This window comes from Mytilus californianus, unplaced genomic scaffold, assembly GCF_021869535.1.
Source record: "Mytilus californianus isolate M0D057914Y unplaced genomic scaffold, xbMytCali1.0.p SCAF_4, whole genome shotgun sequence".
In the NCBI taxonomy this organism is placed as follows: Eukaryota; Metazoa; Mollusca; class Bivalvia; order Mytilida; family Mytilidae; genus Mytilus; species Mytilus californianus.
Window position 1 is genome coordinate 29,158,224 of NW_026262690.1, and position 20,456 is coordinate 29,178,679.

Sequence of the window (20,456 nt, forward strand, 5' to 3'; positions counted from 1 at the left end):
GAACGGTAAAAGTGACGCCACCAAATTTCGAACTTGATCTGAATTATGTGGTAATAAGCATTGTGTATAAGTTTCAAAATATTTGGTTGAGGCAAACTAAAGTTAGAGAACGGAAACCAACTTTGGGACGTACGTACGTACGGACGAACAGACGGACAATTGTAAAACTTAATGCCCCCTCCGCTACGGCGGGGGCATAAAAAAAGATTATTTAAAGATAACAACAAACGCGTAACAACATTCAGGATCGAAATACTTTTTCAAAATAAGGTAAGCTTGCAATTTTCATTTAAGTGAACCTTGTACAAAAGGGAACGAGATTAATAGTTCAAAGGGGAATAAGATACCGTGACCTAAATCATATCTTTACTTGAAAACGAACGTAATTTAAACATTATAGTTTTCATTAACAATGTGTGACCATGGAAAATGTTTGCCTCTCCTTGTCATCATGATGAACATTTACCGTAAATTATAACTTGTAAAATATAAAGACTATATCTACAAAGCAAAAAGTACATTAGTAAATTATTCACTAATTCTAGTCACACTATCAAACATTCAAACACGATTTATATATAGTCGCCATCCCCATCAGCATATAAAGAAAGTTACGATTATCACTGATAAGTTACTATTAGCATGCCCAAGTTACGACTATCTAATTATCAAGTTACGATTATCATATCAAAGTTCTATGAGTTACGATGATCTTCCGTAAAATGTCGATGGCTATTATTTCGGTAACAAGGCCACATATGATAGTAAGAACACACACGCACAACAGTACCTTACATATCAACCTAGCGGCTGAGTAATTCTTGAAAACAACGCGTGCACACAGAGAAATTAGAAGAAGACGATTTTACTTGTTTTTGGCTCCGCCATGTTGGGATCATGGTAAATGCAATTACCATGATCAGTTTAACACCAGTGAAAGTAGGAAATAAATTTTTACAAAATTTCCGTCTAGATACTAGCTTTTGATCATGAACAAGCATGTCCAAGTTTGGAAGAAATCCAGGATAGTTTAAGAAAGTTATTATAATTTTTAAAACTTTAACCACAGAGTGAATGTAATGTTAACTGGCAGAAAAAGTAAGTCCATTTATAAGTAAAATACGGAAAAACAGTATTTTTTTTTTACAAAATTTACGACTGGATACTATCAAATGATCATAAACAAGCTTCTGTCCAGGTTTGGTAAAAATCCAGGATATTTTAAGAAAGTTATTAAAATTTTAAAAACTTTAACCACAGATGGAATGTAATGTTAACTGGCAGAAAAACTAAGTCCATTTATAAGTAAAATATATACAGGATTTTTTTCTTTACAAAATTTACTTCTGGATACTATCTTATGATCATAAACAAGCTTCTGTCCAAGTTTGGTAGAAATCCAGGATAGTTTAAGAAAGTTATTAAAATTTCAAAACTTTAACCAGAGTGAATATTTGTGGACGCCGCCGCCGACGACGACGCCGTGTAGGATCGCGTGTCTCGGTTTTGCAACAAAAGTCGCAGGCTCGACAATAAATAGTTCTTCAAGCGAAAAAAATTATGAAATTAGTAGTTTATTTACATCCATACTGCAGTTGTGTACCCAGGATTTTGAACAGGGAGGGGCTGGCAAGTAAGTAAACATTAGCAGTAGGAGCTATAAAAAGATTCAAAAAGGTACGGAATGCTAAGCAGTATAAAAATTACGTCACTTTCTTTCTGTGTTTGGGATGATTTTTAGGGGGGGAAAGGGAGTTTTAATAGTTTTACTTGTTCATTTTCCAAAATTTGTTTTAGGGTTTATTTAACTGTAACTGTATTATTATTTATATGACACCATGTGAAACCTAACAGGGACGTGTAGCAAAAATGAGCGCCATCCGTTCTGAAGGTCTCGAATTAGGCTAGACTGTAAACGGAAAAAATAAACATACAATAGCAAAAACAAACAAAAATTTTACTGAATCATCAGACCTAGGAGGATAATTGACACGCGATTGAGTTTACTCTGAAATATTTGTACTCTCTCTAATAACTAAAACGTATGAAACTATTTTTACAAAATGATTAATATCTGTTTAAAGATTTTGATCATATCTAAAAGGTCTATTGGTAAAGTCGTCTCTGTTTTTCCACACATATGTGCGGTGGTATCTTTGTATTCACATTAAACGTTTAGGTCCATAGAACTCGTCTAGTGACTTAATTAAAATTAAAAAAATCTTAATCGTTGCTGCAAATAAATCGATCCACTAATAGAATAATAAAAACAAAACCAAAAAACATTTGAAAGTTGTCACTGAAATATATTATATTAAAACTACTGCCTTAATTAGATATATAACTCTTCATCAATATTTCGTCTGAAGTAGTTTATTTAAATGTTACTAGTAGAGGCTGAAAATAAATAAAAATTAATTTTCTTTTTATAGTTTGACGTACATGGTCAAATGGAGAGCAAGAATATTTGAATTAAGAGACCTGAGTAAGAGGCACTGTACTGTACAAAACAAAGACAGTATGACAATGATTCCTGTTGATTTTCCAATTTTCTTTCTTTTTCTTTTTTTTATATTTATTTATGATATCATTTTAAGAAAAAAGGTGTAGAGATGGGACAAACCTTTTTAATAAGAAGTAATAGAGGCATAACTATCACCATTTAACAACACATCAGTAAACACAAAACAATTAAATATGACCTGCATGACTTATTTTCCGGAAGGTCCGCCTTATTGACAATTTTCCCGGATATATTATCCGTCGATGACGAAGGTAAAGCAATGTAAATATATATACTGGGTTTGTAAGTAAACTGAACGAATTCATGATTTTGAAAATGAATACAAAGAGTACAAAAGAATTTTATACGGCCTACTGGCTCGTTTTCAGTGTGTTTCTGTTATACCAACAACCAGCAAGTAAGTGTTTTATATGAACATTTAAAAAATAAAAACGACATATAAAAAAATCAAATAAATTTAGCCAAAAATAATAATGACAAAATCAAATCAAATGATTATATATAGTTAATTTGTTTTTTGTCTTCAAGACGGTTGTTATTTTTGCTAGCCAAGAGGACAGAACGAATAATATAAAATGAAACTTGTATGATGGTATATATACTTGGTTTTTGTTTTTTGGATTGTTATTTTTGTTTTTGTAATGTCCCGGGGTAGGGGTCTCACTGGCATCTTCATATTGTTAGAAGCATATCATATTTAACGAGTCCTGTTGTGCATGCGAGATATATCACTGTTTTCGAAAAATTGTGAATGGTTTTGTTCGTTACGGATAGCCAAAGATTTTTTTAAATGTGCGGGTCTCTTGATGCCAATGAAATAATTTGAAAAATAGCCATGGTTAATACGAAGATAAATTACTTGTTCGTAAATCTTTAAAGCTGATCAACTTTAATTTCTTCATGTTGAAACATTCAATAACTGATTTCCATTCGCGTAATTCAAAATACAGGGCAAAAACCACATACCAGCATCAATACATCTTGTAAAAACATACCAGTGTCAATGGTCTTTCGGCACATTACAATTTTTTCTTAGCCCACCGTAGGAGTATTGTGCAATTAAATAACGTATTGTTATTTTAGACCTGGCTCTAGCTTTAAACAGATCCGTGAGTTCAGTGAGTGCTGATACAGATTTACAGCAAGGTTAGCTATTCATATTTTGAAGAATATTAAAATTAAACACTCGACATAAAAGAGAGAAAATAACAAATATGATACCATTTGCACCAGTCGGAGAAAATCAGACAACAGTTTGGCCAAAAGAAAAATGACTAAAATATAAACAGCAGTCCACACTATACAGAAAACTAATTACACCACAAAAAATCGGGGTGAACTCAGGGTGCTCTACTAAAGACATCCGCATTGTAACTCTCATTGAATATATTGATCAGTCATACCAGACCATGCAATCAACAGGGGATTGGTGGATGTTTCTCTTGTCTAAAACAATAACTAAATTCACAAACAATCGGGAAATTTACTAACCCTAAAATAAGACCAAGGTAAATGTGGTATTCGGGACAAAGTTAAGAAAGACATATAACCGGTATGAACAACATATCAAACACTGAAAAAAACGGCATTAATGGCGGTATACAGATCCGTAAAATTTATTCATTTCTTAAAATGTTGAAACAAAATACAAAATGGTTTCTAATGAAACAAAAAATAAATATAAAAAAAAACTTATAAAATATAGATAGTAAAAATCAAACAATATGAATACCTTCAGCAACAAAGATTTAAAACACGACACAGCTTCCCCATAGCAGCTACATTTTGACAATATAAGTAAAGATATAAATAGAAGTACATTTTGCAAATACATTTTATTCAAAATAATGAGATGTACATTTTCTTTCCCTTATTATTTTGAATGCAATAGGTGATCAGTGCTCTGAATGGGAAGTTTATGATGGTGTGGATTGTGTTTGTGCCGATGACAGAACAGCAAGGTGCTCTGGCGAAGGAGGAATGGTATGCGACAATAAAGGCAAACAATACAAATCGCCGTGTTATTTTTCCCTGAAAATATGTCAGCAAAAGATTGGACCCGATACTAATATTGTTTCCTGTGGTAAGTTTTAATTTTTTTATCTTTATTTCATTTCATATATCTATTTTACTTGTGGCAATCTCAATCTTACGTAGATAATACATTTACAAACTATCTTTTTTTTTACAAACATGGGACAGAAAAGAGGGTGGGTGCTAGTATATGAAAAACATATCGTTGCATATATAGGTGGAGTTGAACTTCGTCGAGGTCAGATAGCGAAACAATTACAAGAGTAATTCTTTATTTTAACTAAAATAACTTACACTTGAGGAAATAGATAATCCTGAAAACAAGAGATTTTTTCGAATTTTAACTTGGGAAGGAGATATTGATTTTATAAAAAAAAAATTAAAAGTCTAACCCGATAACAGACAATCATATGTTATCCAGGTGGTTGCAAGATGTTACGGCTCACTGGAGGCAAAGATTTTCCTCCTGACACAACTCTAGCTAAGTTTGAAAGGATTGGAGATGACACAGGACTGACAACAAAATATCGTTCTCTTTCCGGTGATGCCATCCAAGTATTTTATTCAAATGAGCTTGGCGCATGGGTAATAGGTACGTTTAACGGATAATATTAATACGACAAAAACTGGACGTCAGTCAAGGTAGTTTCTTCATATAATTAACACCACTAACAGCTTCAGAAAAAAAATGAAGAGTTGAACTTTCAAAGTTCAAGTAGTTGAGAAGTGTTCACCAAAATGATGGAAACGCATTCAATACAAATTCAGAAATGTCGTAAACTGTTAAAGAATATTTTTTTACTTCCAAACTTTTTTCGAAATGTATAATATTTGTATGTACTGTATTATTCTGGAGCGTTTAGTTCAGAATGACCTTACCGAAAACTTATATAAGTCTACGGTATAATTCAACAAAACGTTGCACTCATAACACGAAAATATATAATTTGAAAACTTAAATGAATTTAATAGCATATTAGCTACAAATACCATAACAAATTTAAAATACTTATATATCGTTGAAGAAAAAAATGAATCTAAGGATTTAAAAAAAATACTTGCTTTAAGTGGCAAAATGGTAATTCTGCTTAAGAAAAGTTTGGAATGTTCTGCTTTAATGTGTATTTAAAATACATTTAAAGGTAAAACGAATGAAACTGGAAATAGTGTAGCAATGGTACAAATGTTAAACGGTTCTTACCCAGAAGAGGGAAACCCCGGAATGTTAATACCACGACAAAACGGAACCAGTATAACGTGGGAGTCAGATTTAACATATCGTATAGAGTGTATAACAGGTAAGATATCAGTAGTGGATTGTATTGCGTATTGAATTCTTGAATTCTTAGTTCACTGACAAATTTGCTAAAATATAACATTCCACCGGTAACTCAGTTCGCAGTATCTTACTCGTAGTTTTTCGTAAAATAACCTGAAAAACTGAATTGCATACGTTATTCTTCGCAGAAAACGCTTCGTATGCACCAAATTTAAAAGGGCTATTTCAATTTTCAGCTTTCATAATATTCGTCCAACGAATACAATTTGTACGTGATAATGTTTTTATTTGTAAAGGAACTGTTTTTTTAATACTCGGGAACATCGTTCTATATTAAACATTATCAACAGTAAAAAACAACTAAGGACTCTCAGAAGATTTCGATATTTTACTATGTAGTCAACAAAATTGTCGTGGTTTGACGTAAATACCGAGATATATCCAAAACCGACACTACAGACTCTCGTTCATTCATTTCTTATAATTTTACTGATCAAAGAATTGATGGATGACTGGACTTATAGTTGTTGCTGAACACCACATGGTTCTCAATATGTTTTCGTCTTCAGATGATAGAGCTCACACTGAGCACCACACGGTTCTCAATATGTTTTCGTCTTCAGATGAAAGAGCTCACATTGAACACCGCGCGGTTCTCAATATGTTTTCATCTGCAGATGTAAGAACTCACACTGAACACCACACGGTTCTCAATATGTTTTCGTCTTCAGAAGTTAAAGCTTCCCCTGAACACCACAAGGTTCTCAATATGTTTTCGTCTTCAGAAGTTAAAGCTTCCCCTGAACACCACACGGTTCTCAATATGTTTTTGTCTTCCGATGTCAGAGCTCACACTGGACAGCACACGGTTCTCAATATGTTTTCGTCTTCAGATGTCAGAGCTCACACTGAACACTACAAGGTTCTCAATATGTTTTCGTCTTCAGATGTTAGAGCTCACACTGAACACCACAAGGTTCTCAATATGTTTTCGTCTTCAGATGTTAGAGCTCACACTGAACACCACAAGGTTCTCAATATGTTTTCGTCCTCAGATGTCAGAGCTCACACTGAACACCACACGGTTCTAAATATGTTTTCGTCTTCAGATGTCAGAGCTCACACCACTGAACACCACAAGGTTCTCAATATGTTTTCGTCTTCAGATGTTAGAGCTCACACTGAACACCCACAAGGTTCTCAATATGTTTTCGTCTTCAGATGTTATAACTCACACTGAACGCCACAAGGTTCTCAATATGCTTTCGTCTTCAGATGTCAGAGCTCACACTGAACACCACACGGTTCTCAATATGTTTTCGTCTTCAGATGTTAGAGCTCACACTGAACACCACAAGGTTCTCAATATGTTTTCGTCTTCAGATATTAGAGCTCACACTGAACACCACACGGTTCTCAATATGCTTTCGTCTTCAGATGTTAGAGCTCACACTGAACACCACAAGGTTCTCAATATGTTTTCGTCTTCAGATGTCAGAGCTCACACTGAACACCACACGGTTCTCAATATGTTTTCGTCTTCAGATGTCAGAGCTCACACCACTGAACACCACAAGGTTCTCAATATGTTTTCGTCTTCAGATGTCAGAGCTCACACTGAACACCACACGGTTCTCAATATGTTTTCGTCTTCAGATGATAGAGCTCACACTGAACACCACAAGGTTCTCAATATGTTTTCGTCTTCAGATGATAGAACTCACACTGAACACCACAAGGTTCTCAATATGTTTTCGTCTTCAGATGTCAGAGCTCACACTGAACACCGCGCGGTTCTCAATATGTTTTCGTCTTCAGATGTCAGAGCTCACACTTAATAACACACGGTTCTCAATAAGTTTGGTGTTCAGAAGTTAAACCTTTCCACGAACACCACAAGGTTCTCAATATGTTTTGAACGAAACCTTTATAGTTTTGTTTAATATCTGCATACAGTTATGTTCAAATTCAAATATGTATGTTTTCATGACTGGTACTCTTAATGCTTAGGGGATTGTTATGCATATTTTTTTTATAAAATCTATGTTATTTGTGGAATTCATTGAAGTACTTTGTAATTTAAGTTCTTTTCTTTTTCTTTTCATCATTTACAGAGGAAGAACATAGATTACGTCAAAAAAGATTTATTTTGTGAGTTTTCTATGAATTTTCTAGACTTCAATATTGTGATGCTACATTTCATAGATATAATAAGATGTGGTATGAGACTATGAGTGCAAATGAGACAACTCTCCATCCAAGTCACAATTGATAAAAGTAAATCATGATAGGTCAAAGTACGGTCTTCAACACGGAGCCTCGGCTCACACCGAACAGCAAGCTATAAAGGGCACAAAAAATTAATAGTGTAAAACCATTCAAACGGGAAGACCAACGGTCTAATCTATATAAAAAACGAGAAACGAGAAACACTTATGAACCACATCAACAAACGACAACTTCTGAACAACAGATTCCTGACTTAGGACAGTTGCAAACAATTGCAGCGGGTTTAAACGTTTTAATGGTACCAAACCTTCACCCTTATCTGAAACAATAGTGTAACATCACAACATAGAAAGACACACTATAAAATATAAATTGAAATGGCTTAACTCAATCAAAAGACGTAGTAACACAAATGAACATACACTGAACGAATAACTTTTATCTATGATACAATGCAAATACAAAGCTAATAAAAATTAGGGATGAATAATTAAAGTAAAAGTATTATACCGCTGTGAAATGTTAAAAAATTTCAGAAAAAACATCAACCTTGAAAACAATTTCAGCCATTTGCAATAAAATTAAACACAGGTAAATGAAAATAATTTTGTTGTTAGGTATACTTCTTCTTCTGTCTGTATAACATTCCATTTAGGAACATCAAGAAATTTCTTGTATAAAAATAAAACTATTCTAAAACTTGGTACATGTGGGTTGAATATCAACAATAAAACTATAAAATTGGTGCTCGATAAAACTTCGTGTTTTTCATGTACAGGTGCCAGTATAGAATCCATTTCAAACGTACGTCCTTTGTCTATTACTTGATACTTATTATAACAGATTTAACGGATTTCGCCTATGACATACTTTCTGTCTTAGACGAATATAAAGGAGTTCGTCTATTATTTTCTATCTGTTACTTATGTAACGACTTTTGCCTATTACTTTCTGTCTATATCATATAAATAACGGCTTTTGCCTTTTACTTTCAGTCGGTAACATATATAACGGCTTTCGCCCATTACTTTCAGTCTATAACTTTTATATAACGGTTTTGACTATAACGTTCTGTCTATACGTTAATTGTTCACGACTGTCGACTTTAGTGCTTTACCAAGAAAAGGACAAGGTATAATACGCTACTGCAACTGGCCCCCTATTTTCGTTGAAATTAGAATGAATAGAATCTAAGAAACATGACTATAAAGTCTTTTGAAGAGGAGGCCAAAAATGACACTAATCATACATTGTCCTTTGATTTAGATATCCGCAGAATCATCATCCAGAGTACAAATATTATTGTCTTTTATTCTAGCTTATTCGAGTATACAGTCCACCCCTCTAAGTATATTGTATAACTATTTTTTATATTTCAGTACTCTTATTTTTACAATTACTGCAGTTACAGCTATAACAACTACCACTCTTAAAGTTGTACAAGCCACAAAAGGGTGTTTATATTATCCAAAGGTTTGCAAAATGAGGTTAGTAATTAAAAATCAGTCAGTAGTTGTATTTATTTTTGTAATGATAAAGATGTGCTACATAACAACGAAAACATAGGACGGCATAAGAATGGTATTATACCAACAGGTCAAGTATTTTTAAAATGCTTTCAGTAACTTCTTTGCTATTGTATTGTTTATTATTGGTGTTTTAGTTAAACTAGTATAACTAGAATGCATTTCATTATAAAGGGATGTGCTTTTTACCTGCACATTCCTTTTAAGTCCACTTTACAAGTCGATTAAAATTAGGAGGGTTGAGATAACAAAACTAAAAAAAAAACTAGTTCAATCTCGGCTAAATGTTCATGTGCCTGTTCACAGTCGGGAACCTATTCACTAGTTATGTTATTTCATATATTTATTATTTGGTCTATATGACAATACTTTGAAAAAGTAAAATCACAATAATACTGAACTCCGAGGAAAATTCAAAACGGAAAGTCCCTAATCAAATGGCAAAATCAAATGATAAAACACATCAAACGAATGGACAACTGTCATATTCCTGACTTGGTACAGGCATTTTCAAATGTAGGAAATGGTGGATTGAACCTGGTTTTATAGCGCTTAATCTCTCACTTGCATGACAGTCGCATCAAATTCCATTATATTTAAAACGATGCGTGAACAAAACAGACATAATAGGTAAAATAGTCAAAATAGGGGTCATAATCTCAATCAGAACAAAAACAAACAAATATTTAACAAAGAAGCACAAAAAAGCATATATCAAATTAAACAACCACGTTGATATCATCTGGTTAATGTACTCACAATGTTTTAGACTGGGTACGATTTAGAGACCTGTCTACTGTGAAATACTGTACCTGTATATTGACCTCCAGGTGTTGATTGTTGGTGTCTTTGGAGTTGCTGTCTCGTTGACATATTCGACATCGCCTGTAATTTAAAAAAAAATTATGATGAAAGCAGTCAAAATTTATTACTATTTTGAACATCGCATTGTCGTCTGAATTTACAGCAGTTATTTGTTTTTTTTGTTTTTTAGAGACGAAATAAAAAAACGTCTTCTGCCTGAAGTGACTAGGAAAAGAAATAGTTTCCTGTCAAAATATGGTCAGCCAAGTAAGTTTGAGGCTACAGCCAGCAAAATCCATGACCAAGTTACTGATATAAAGGATAAAATTCTGACCATAAAAGAACTGGATACTGCTATTGATAAGAATTTAACAGATTTAGTAAATCTCTATAGTTCTATTAAGGATGACTTTACTTATATTAACGCAGATATATTATCTGAGTACAATGAATGGGTGAAAAACTCTATATCTGCAGCGGCTTTGCAGGTCAATCTTCTTCCTATAGAAATATTGATGACATTGCCGGTATTGGTAGCAACAAGTGCTACTACCTTAGCGCTTGCAGCCTCGGGTATCGGTGCTGTCCTAGCGGTAGGGTTTGCTATAGTTGATGTTGTTTCTAGTGTAAAGGAAGAGAAACGTGTACGGGATCAATTACAGGAAAAGAAAAATACACTTATCAAGTCAAGAAATCAGTTAAATTCTGCATATAGTAGTATGAAGACTTTTCAGAAAAAGTTCTGCCAGTATGTTCTGAAATTTCTTTATGATCTGTCAAGTAAGGGCAAACAATATGAACCAAAACTGCTGTCGCTTTATAAGTTTGTCTCTAAAACTTACGGGCATTCTAAATATAGATGTTATTATAACCACATAATAGAAAGATCAAACCGCAACACTCTTGAGCGCCTTTCAAATAATTATCTGCAGCCATTAATAACGGTTTTGTCCAATAGCATTGATAAATTAAAACTGAAAATACAAGAAATACAGGAAGCTAATGTTTTTTTGGAAGAAATAAAAAACAAAATCATTAAAACTTCAGAGAAACCATCAGACATATTTAAGTTTATTAAAATGTATAAACCAAAACTCACAAAACAAATGTACAGCAATTTATTTGATCTTCTAAAATTTATTTCCAAATCGGTTCTTCCTAATCGCAACTGTTATTGGGGTCACGACCTTAACTTAATTCGTAAAGGGGTCACTACGTTTCACAACTACCTAAAAAGTTCCATTTGCGATAGCCAAGAGATAGTGTATCTTACAAATAAAATAAGAAATGGAGTGAAAACTAATATTCCTGTGTGTAGAATTGCCCGCCAGGTAACAGGAACTATTTTCAGAAGCAGGTTTACCGTTATAAGATACATAGCGGATCACGTTTTGCCAAATAAAGATTGTTATTGGGGATATGATCTCAGCAGCATCCGCGGCAAACCTGATGAAGCTGAAATAAACAATGCAAAGATTGACGCTGCATTTCTTACAACAATGAAAAATATTAAAGCGAGTAATGTACCTATGTCGCTGGTTAAACCAATACTGAAAGGTCAGTATGGAATCCTTACTTCAAAATGGCAAACCTTTATTTTATATCACATATGGCATAATAAATACATCTCAAATGATACAGCATGTCCCGAGGGTCCATGTACATCAACATGTTTTCCATCTTTACCACAATTTGATAAATGTTGAATTTCTTGTATTGAGCTATGAACGTATGTATCTTATACAATATGAACATATCCATCTTATATCGATCTCATTATATCAAACTTCAAATATTTGCTTACTAGTATCTAATTTATACTTTTTTTTAAATTGTATTGTAATAAATATTTATTAACATATGTTTAGCTTGTGTTATATTTTTAATGACTCGGTGCTCTTAGTGTAGTTTTGTGATATATATGTTCTAACTCAGTGCTCGTAGTACAGTGTTGTTATATGTTATAACTCAGTACCCGTTGTTACATATCATGTTGTGTTATTAGTCATGAGTCTGTGCCCGTTGTTACTTATAATGTGTTAAAAGTTATGACTCAGTATTCGTAGTACAGTGTTGTGTTTTTATGGTACATGTATGACTCGGTGCCCGTTGTTACTTATACTGTTGTGTTATAAGTTATGACTCGGTGCCCGTTGTTAATTTTACTGTTGTGTTGTAAGATATGACTCCGTATACTTGTAGTACACTGATGTGTTATTTGTTATGACTCGGTGCCCGGTTTAACTTGAAATGTTGTGTTTAAAGTTATGACTCGATGCAAATTGATGACAGATGCGGGTGTTCAGAAAAGTTTTCTGAGTGTTGGATCAGCATATTTTCCTTAATTGTTACTAGAGAATCATGGTTATCCGAAAGACCTAGACAATGTTCGCCAGATCACTCTTTACAGTTGTCTTGTTTTATTATTCGTTAAACTCTTCACATGACATTTTACGCGTTTTTCAATATATTATATCTGAAAACAAAGTTAACATTATCTCTTTTTCTTGCGTAACATATTTTAAAATTATCTCCAAACAAGACTCATACTTTCTTTCTTTTTCTGCATTGAATTCTATATTATACATAATTAAACAATTGCATTTAAAAGATCGTGTTTTCGTGCATATTGTAAATATAACTATATGATAGGTGGCGCTGTTGGTGATGGTCGACGTAGCTTTTGGTTCTGTGAATATCATGATTTTTATGTTGTATAGTGTGCAATTTAACATACAAAAAGAACAATTCAGCGCATTTGATAAACAATTATAAAACAGTCCAATTTTATCCATTTTATTTCCAATTGAGGGGTCCGTGAATTTCCGGTCCGCGAATATTCAAAACAAAACTTTGGTTTTACCATACTACAAACAAAAACAATACATCCTATATGTTATTCAAAGAAAGCTGATCAAATTAATTCCTGCAAAGTAGCAGGCTTGCTCCTTCTGGGTCACAAAAACTGAAACCTATAATAAGAACAGATAGCAAAAGGAAATTTAGAATCTCAAGTGTCAATAACAACAGAGCAAAATATTACTTGGATTTGTAGTAAAGGTGCCAACATAAAACAGTGTCGTGAGTAGCTGCAGAGCTCTCACTATTGAATCCCTAATAGGAGGGGAAGGGAATATTTAGGGGTATGTATGGGCAGTTACATGTGAATTTACTGTTAAGAACGGCAGATATATATATCCACAAGAACACCTGACACCATTACCAAAGGAAATTTAGTTAAACAATGTATTAAAGCTCACCCTGGATTTAAAGTAACAATTCTTGAAGTCCCATTATATTCATAAGTATCATGGAACTGGGCAGCTAGGAAAAGAAAAGATGACAGGCAGAGATTTTATGAGCAAGACAAAGAAGAACAAATAGTCAAAGTAAAGGGAGCTCAACAACAATAACATCTCTAACTCTCCTAAATTTAGCTCAGATTTAACACTCGTACAAAAATACAGAAAAGGTAATCGGCACCAAGTGGCAAGACGGGTGCAGCATAGATTTGAACTTTATTTTGATTGGTTGGTAATCACATACGACAATTGCTTTTAAGAGTCTGGTTAGAAAAGAAAGATTGCTGGGATACTTCTAACTAGAGTTCTTATGTTACTAACCATACAGTAAACGTGGGTCTCACCACACTATACTGCAAAACATATAATATACAACAATCATTGATGATGTTATTCTAACTATAGTAAGCGTGGGTTACGCCACACTATATACTGGTTCAAAATTCAACTGATTTTTACATCTATTACAATTTTTGAAATGATATAAAAGTTTATATATATGTACATAGTTTTTAATTACTATCCGGCGATTGTTCTAGTAAATTATATGGATTATATGTCAAGCACATAACCTTACACTTCATTAGCGCAGTAAGCGTTGGTTTCACTACAATTAACTGCAACATGTTAAAGCTGGTACCTAAAATACAGTAAGCATGGGTAACGCCACACTAAACTCACTAAGATTTTAAATTTTGATCTGAAAAAAAGAGACTTTACATTTATTCTGGTTCACAGTCGAATCTATTTACAACAGTTACAATACAATTTACATTATTTTTCAACATAGTTATACACCCAATATTCCGCGATATTAATCGAACAATAATACAAAACTCGACAATAGTATACGCGCCATAAATGAACAGTCATGTCATTTGTTATCTCCCCTTAATTTATATACTTTTTACATTAAATCAAGTATCAAAATAAGAATTGTATTTTCAAACGTTATCTTTCCAAAAAAGTTAAATACTTTTTATATGTTAAGGACTTTTTATTTAAATCATTTAATTTAATATTATTTCAAAGCTTTGCCTATATTTTATCTAGTCTTTATCACGATTGTATTTGTGAATATGAATAAAAACACCTTTTAATTTCCTAAATTTATATAGCAAACAACTAAACAACAGTGAAATATTTACTAACCTTAAAAGACAATCCAATCTGCTTACTACATTTAGTGTAAATTTAAAGGTGAAGTCCAAATTCCTTTTACTTCAAGGGCAAATTTAGTTAATTTGCTAGAATCCTTTTGTTTAAGCGAAGACTGAGCAGCAAAATAAAGTTGTTAACCTAAAATTTCACATTGGTAATCTGTAGGCTCAAATTGTTAAGAAAAAATCTATGAAAATGTTAAGCCAGAAAATGTAAGATAAAAAAAATATATAAAAGTTTGAGAAAATCAATGAAATTTGTAGAGAAAATTAAAAAAAAATCTAAATAAGTGTAGAATGGTGTAATGGTCGTTGATAATTAATAAAGGTACAAAGATTCGTGTATTAGAACAGAAAATAAAGTAAAGTAGAACATAGTAGACATTTAAGATGTTAAATGCTTTGTAAGTTTAAAGTTCAGGCGGTTCATATTCATTAAACTATAAAGTATTAAAGAAAATGTCTTTGTTTATATAAGAATCATAAAATAATGCCTCAAATTTTAACTCACAAAAGATAAAAGTACATAAAATAAACATCTGTATAGGAAAGTTGGTTGCTTACAAATTTGAATGGAAAAAAAAGCTTTTTGTGGATCATCAGTCCATAGAAAAGGCAATGTCGAGATAAGACACAGAGTTCTACAAGGAACAAAGATAATAGATGAATAAATAAATAGAATAAATAAAAGTGTAAGTTTGCATTGTGTGCTGTAGCTAGTTAATATTGAGTTCAACGGAAAGTTGTTCAAGTATATTAATTTTAAAAAAGTATGTATAATTATCTTTATGCCTTCTAAGCTGACACATTTATCAATAAGCTGGGGGAAATTTTTTTTAGGACAACGTTATTAAATATGCTTAAAAAGATAAAACACTTACATTGATATTTTTAGGAAATTGTTCTATAAACAAATTAAACTTTCTTAAAGGAGAAGGTCCGGTAAGGGCTAATTTCGGCCTAAAATTCAAAGTACATCTGAGGAAAGATTTTTGACATTTTTTAAACACTTAAGTGTCTACTTCAGTCGATTCAATTAGTTTATGTTAAAGATTTGAACTAATTTGTCATTAAAGATGCTCAAATTCAAGCTAAAATTTGAAAAATCTACCAAATCTGCCGTAAAACGTCACTTTTTAGATGGTGTTTGTCTAAAATGGAAGTGGCCGCATTCGTGTTCAGTCTCAACATTTATATATGTTATATATTATTGTTGAATACAACATATATCTAGATATTACGACTGATCACAAGTGCGACAACTTCCATTTTAGACAAAAACCGTCTTAAAAGTAGCACACATGCTAAAATTGTAAAGATTTCAGTATTTTTGCTGACATAATGATGATAGTACCTGATGCATTTCCATTTTATTGTCAAATCCAGCCCATATTTATATAACAAAAGTATTCTACTTTTCAATAAATAGCTACAAGTTTACATTTTTAACAAGTTTGTAAAAACGCTATGTGTTTGGGCCAAAACGGGGTCTTACCGGGCCTACTCCTTTGTTTTATTTACGTCTATTCCGTGGTCAACTTATTTTATGATTTATTGATAAATATTCTCTTTACCTTCTGTGCATTTTCCACTATCCAACAAAACTTTATTATAAATCATTAGTAAATATTATCTTTAGATATCACGCATTTTTGCATTATTATGTATATCATCATATATACCCCTTTGGCAGAGGCGGATCCAGAGGGGGGCGTAGAGGGCGTACGCCCCCCCCCCCCTTTTTACTTGCACTTTTTTTTTGTAAAATGATTAATCAGACTAAACTTCGTGAACTTTGCCATTTTCCGCGTATTTATTTTTTATGCGACAATTCTTTACTTATGAAGATATGTTTCGCTCGTATTTACTGTAATATATTATTGATTATGTCAAAATCATGTGATTCGCTACGGCGGAGTTGACCAGTGCGTCGAAAAAACGTCACTCAGTCGTTTTGAAATTCAAATTACAGTAACACATTGCTTAGGCTGATGATGACAATCATGACACCTTCAAAGCGACAAAGGATTGAGCAAGAACGTATTTATTGACTTCTATTTCACAATTCCACCGAACAGAAAGTAATACTCTATTACACTTTCATGAAAAAAAAAGTTCCACAGCAATATTATTTACCTACGAAAACATGTTTAACCCAACACGCCCCAGCCTATTAACAACATAGCTGAATAATGATCCCCAGACAATAAGCTCTAGAGAGATTTAAAGTCTAAGCATAGATATAATAGCCATCTATGGTCTAAGGTACGGACCATTTGATTTGAGGGGGCAGTCTGAGATGTTTGAGAGAAAAATTCTGACCCTGATTTTTGCCTTAAACAAAAATTCTGGCCGTATCTGGATTGAAAACAATAATCTTGTCCACTTTTTTTGCTATTAGAAACAAAAATTTCCAACAGAATTATTTAGCATTAAATGAACATGATGAATAAAAAAACGGGCGTAATTTTTTTGGGGCCGAGGGTTTGCATGTAAATTCCATATCTGACCGGAATGTCTGTTTCGTCGAACTGATAAAATGAATACTTTTTCAAGGCCCGACTGCAACCTGCCTGCTGGGTGTGGCCTTTCAACCAAACATTTGGATAAGAATTGCTTGTATGTCTCTCTTAACTCGTGTCGGTCGTATTGTAAATTTCATTGAATAGCACCCCCAAGGGTGACTGGGGAATAGAAGTATGGTCACCATTGGTCTTCCTCCGACCGGCAGTAAAACCCTTGCTAAAGTGGGGCGTCCGTTTGGCTGTGCGGGATGTACAAAATTGCAGCAACGTCCGGTCAGAATGGGGACGTTAAATCCAATGCCTCGTGTAAGGAGAGTGCCACGCTCTTTGCACGTTAAGAACCCTTGCAACAACTCTTTGAGGGGTCCGTAGGTGACCTGTTGCAAGGCAAAATTTCTGTCCTTATCCAATATACCCTAATTTCCTGTGGCAGGCTAAATTTCTCCGACCTTAATCCCGGAAGCCCCTATTACAGAACCTACCTATTGTATTTATTGTTAATTTGTTCTCGTCCTGAATATGCATGAAATATTTGCCACTAGACGTTAAGCAACCAACAATCAATCAATCAATCATTGAATAGCCCGGCGTATATCTTGTTTACAACAAGAAATCCGTGACGTTATGCTAATTAAACATACAACAAACGAGAATTTTCCATGTCAATGTCAAGTCCCACATCAAATATATTAGTACATAGCTTTGGATCCATCCAATCATTTTATAATAGACAATTAATGGGGAGAATATGGCATCAAAAATGTCCAACTCTTACACTTTAACTAAAAAATATACATGCCTTGCGTCAGGAACCGTTAAAAAAGTGCATTTTACACTTATTTTATGTTTTTTCGTCAAAAAAAGGTCCAAAAAAATTTTCGCCCCGCTCCGCTCGCCGATCTTTACATACTTCGTCCCCCTTTCCAAAATCCTGGATCCACCCCTGTTTGGTTCAAAATTCTTGTCCCCAAAAAATACTTTATGTTAGGAAAACAAGATGTAGTTTAATATGAGATAACAAGTAAAATCAATAATAGTTCAAGGTTTCTAGGTAATTCTGTCGCCTTGATGTGCTGGCTCTTCGGCTAGAATATATTTCGGTGATTTTAAAACAAATTGTTCTATATACATAATTTTACACAATTGTTCTATTTCTGTCAATTTTTCAAAAAGCCATTTAAATTTCGAGTCCATTTCACTATCACGGTCTATCTGTATTTTTCTTTAAATGCTCTTGGTCTTTTTCTAAGTTCTAAGATGATGAATTTTCGAGGCTGCAGTTCTGGACCAATCACCATGCAGGATACTCAGGAATATGAATCAACAAAAGAAATAGTTAGGTCATAGATGAATAATCATTGACAAAGGAAGATAACTCCAATTTTAAAAATTACTTGATATTTAGAAGAAAATAAAAAAATTATAAAGGGGCATAACTCTAGAACGGTTGAAGTGACGCCACCAAAATTCAAACTTGATCTGTGTTTTGTGGTAATGAGCATTGTGTATAAGTTTCATAACATTTGGTTGAGGCAAACTCAAGTTAGAGAACGGAAACTAAATATTTTGCAATTTTTCCATTTATAAAGGGGCATAACTCTAGAACGGTTAAAGTGACGCCAACAAAATTCAAACTTGATCTGTGCTTTGTGGTAATAAGCATTATGTATAAGTTTCATAACATTTGGTTGAGGCAAACTCAAGTTAGAGAACGGAAACCAATGTTAGGACGTACGGACGTACGTACGTACGTACAGACGGACAAGGGTAAAACTTAATGCCCCCTCCGCTACGGCGGGGGCATAAAAATAATAATATACTTATTAATAAGACAGTTTATGTACATCAAAGAATCAAGATCAGAACCAACATTTTTTTATCCATTATCTACAATGTTTTGTACACAGTTTTATTTGAAAATCAAGTTATCTATATTCATTGGTTATTTCAAAAGGTAACAAGGTCGCGCAATTAAAAAACTCAAATCTCTAGATACTTTATAAGTTTGGGCTTTCCTAACTGAAACAATAGTTACGAGTACAGCTATGTTTTAAAAAATCAGATAATTAGTAAGTTTAATGGTACGCAATAAATTCATCAATGTTCCAGGACAAACAACTGTCGTACTCATACCATAATTTGTTTAATATGTTTGTATTTTCTTTACTCTACAATTGCGTTATTTGATTAATATTCAAGTGAACACACATTTTATTTCACACATATTTGTCATAGTCGGTCCATTAATTAGCTGTCCCCCTGTCTTGCAGGTGGCAGCACAGTCATTCGTTAACTTTTATAGTTATTTTTCTTCAAATATATTTCTTTTCAATATTTTAATATCACATTATCTCTTCATCTGAATAATTTCTTTTTGTTACCTCTTATAGTTTATAAGTTATCTGTGCTATGGAGTGCAAGTATACCACAATAGGGCTTATTGTCTTTATTTCCCAACATCACTTTTTATAGCTATGATCAAAAGAACTCTAGAAATTGGATTTACTTATGTTTTTAACCTGATTATTACCAAAAGACGAAATTATTTATTACTTAATCTTACGTCAATTATTCTGTCTCACAACTTTAATAAGGCAATTCATATATTTCAAATGTAATATTTCAATTTATTTTCAAATTTTATTTATTTGTTTATCTATTTGTTTATTTATTCATTCATTTATTTTATTTTCATTCTTCAGTATACAATTTTCCATCATTATATTTCCCTGTTTTTCTAAAAATATTGGTCCCGCAATTTTATTTATAAGTTTGTTTATCATTAATCAATTTTATGTTTTTGTTTCAGGCAACTGACGATCTACATACTTTTGTTTTTAAATCTATAACTCTAAGGACAAGATTTTTCTTTTTTTTTCTTTCGAAGATGGATTCAATACGTTTATTGTTCTTTCAACGGTGTTAAATTATCTGATAGGCAAAGTGGCGTTCTATGTTCATAGTTCTAGTTATTCTGGTACTATTCCTCCGGTAATGAATGCCATATATCAGCCTCCTCATTATCAAGTCTCGCAACCACTGCTATCTCAATATTATACACCAGGCTAGAGAG

At 33.0% G+C, this 20,456-nt stretch overlaps 1 protein-coding gene across 1 annotated transcript; it reads left to right on the forward strand.

Moving 5' to 3' along the window:
- The first annotated feature begins 9,457 nt into the window (after window positions 1-9,457).
- Window positions 9,458-12,257, forward strand: LOC127739447 (uncharacterized). Its single transcript, XM_052251227.1, has 2 exons — window positions 9,458-9,553; window positions 10,587-12,257. Exons 1-2 carry the CDS (start codon window positions 9,549-9,551, stop codon window positions 12,100-12,102), a joined length of 1,521 nt encoding a protein of 506 aa, XP_052107187.1. The 5' UTR covers window positions 9,458-9,548; the 3' UTR covers window positions 12,103-12,257.
- Window positions 12,258-20,456: the final 8,199 nt, after the last annotated feature.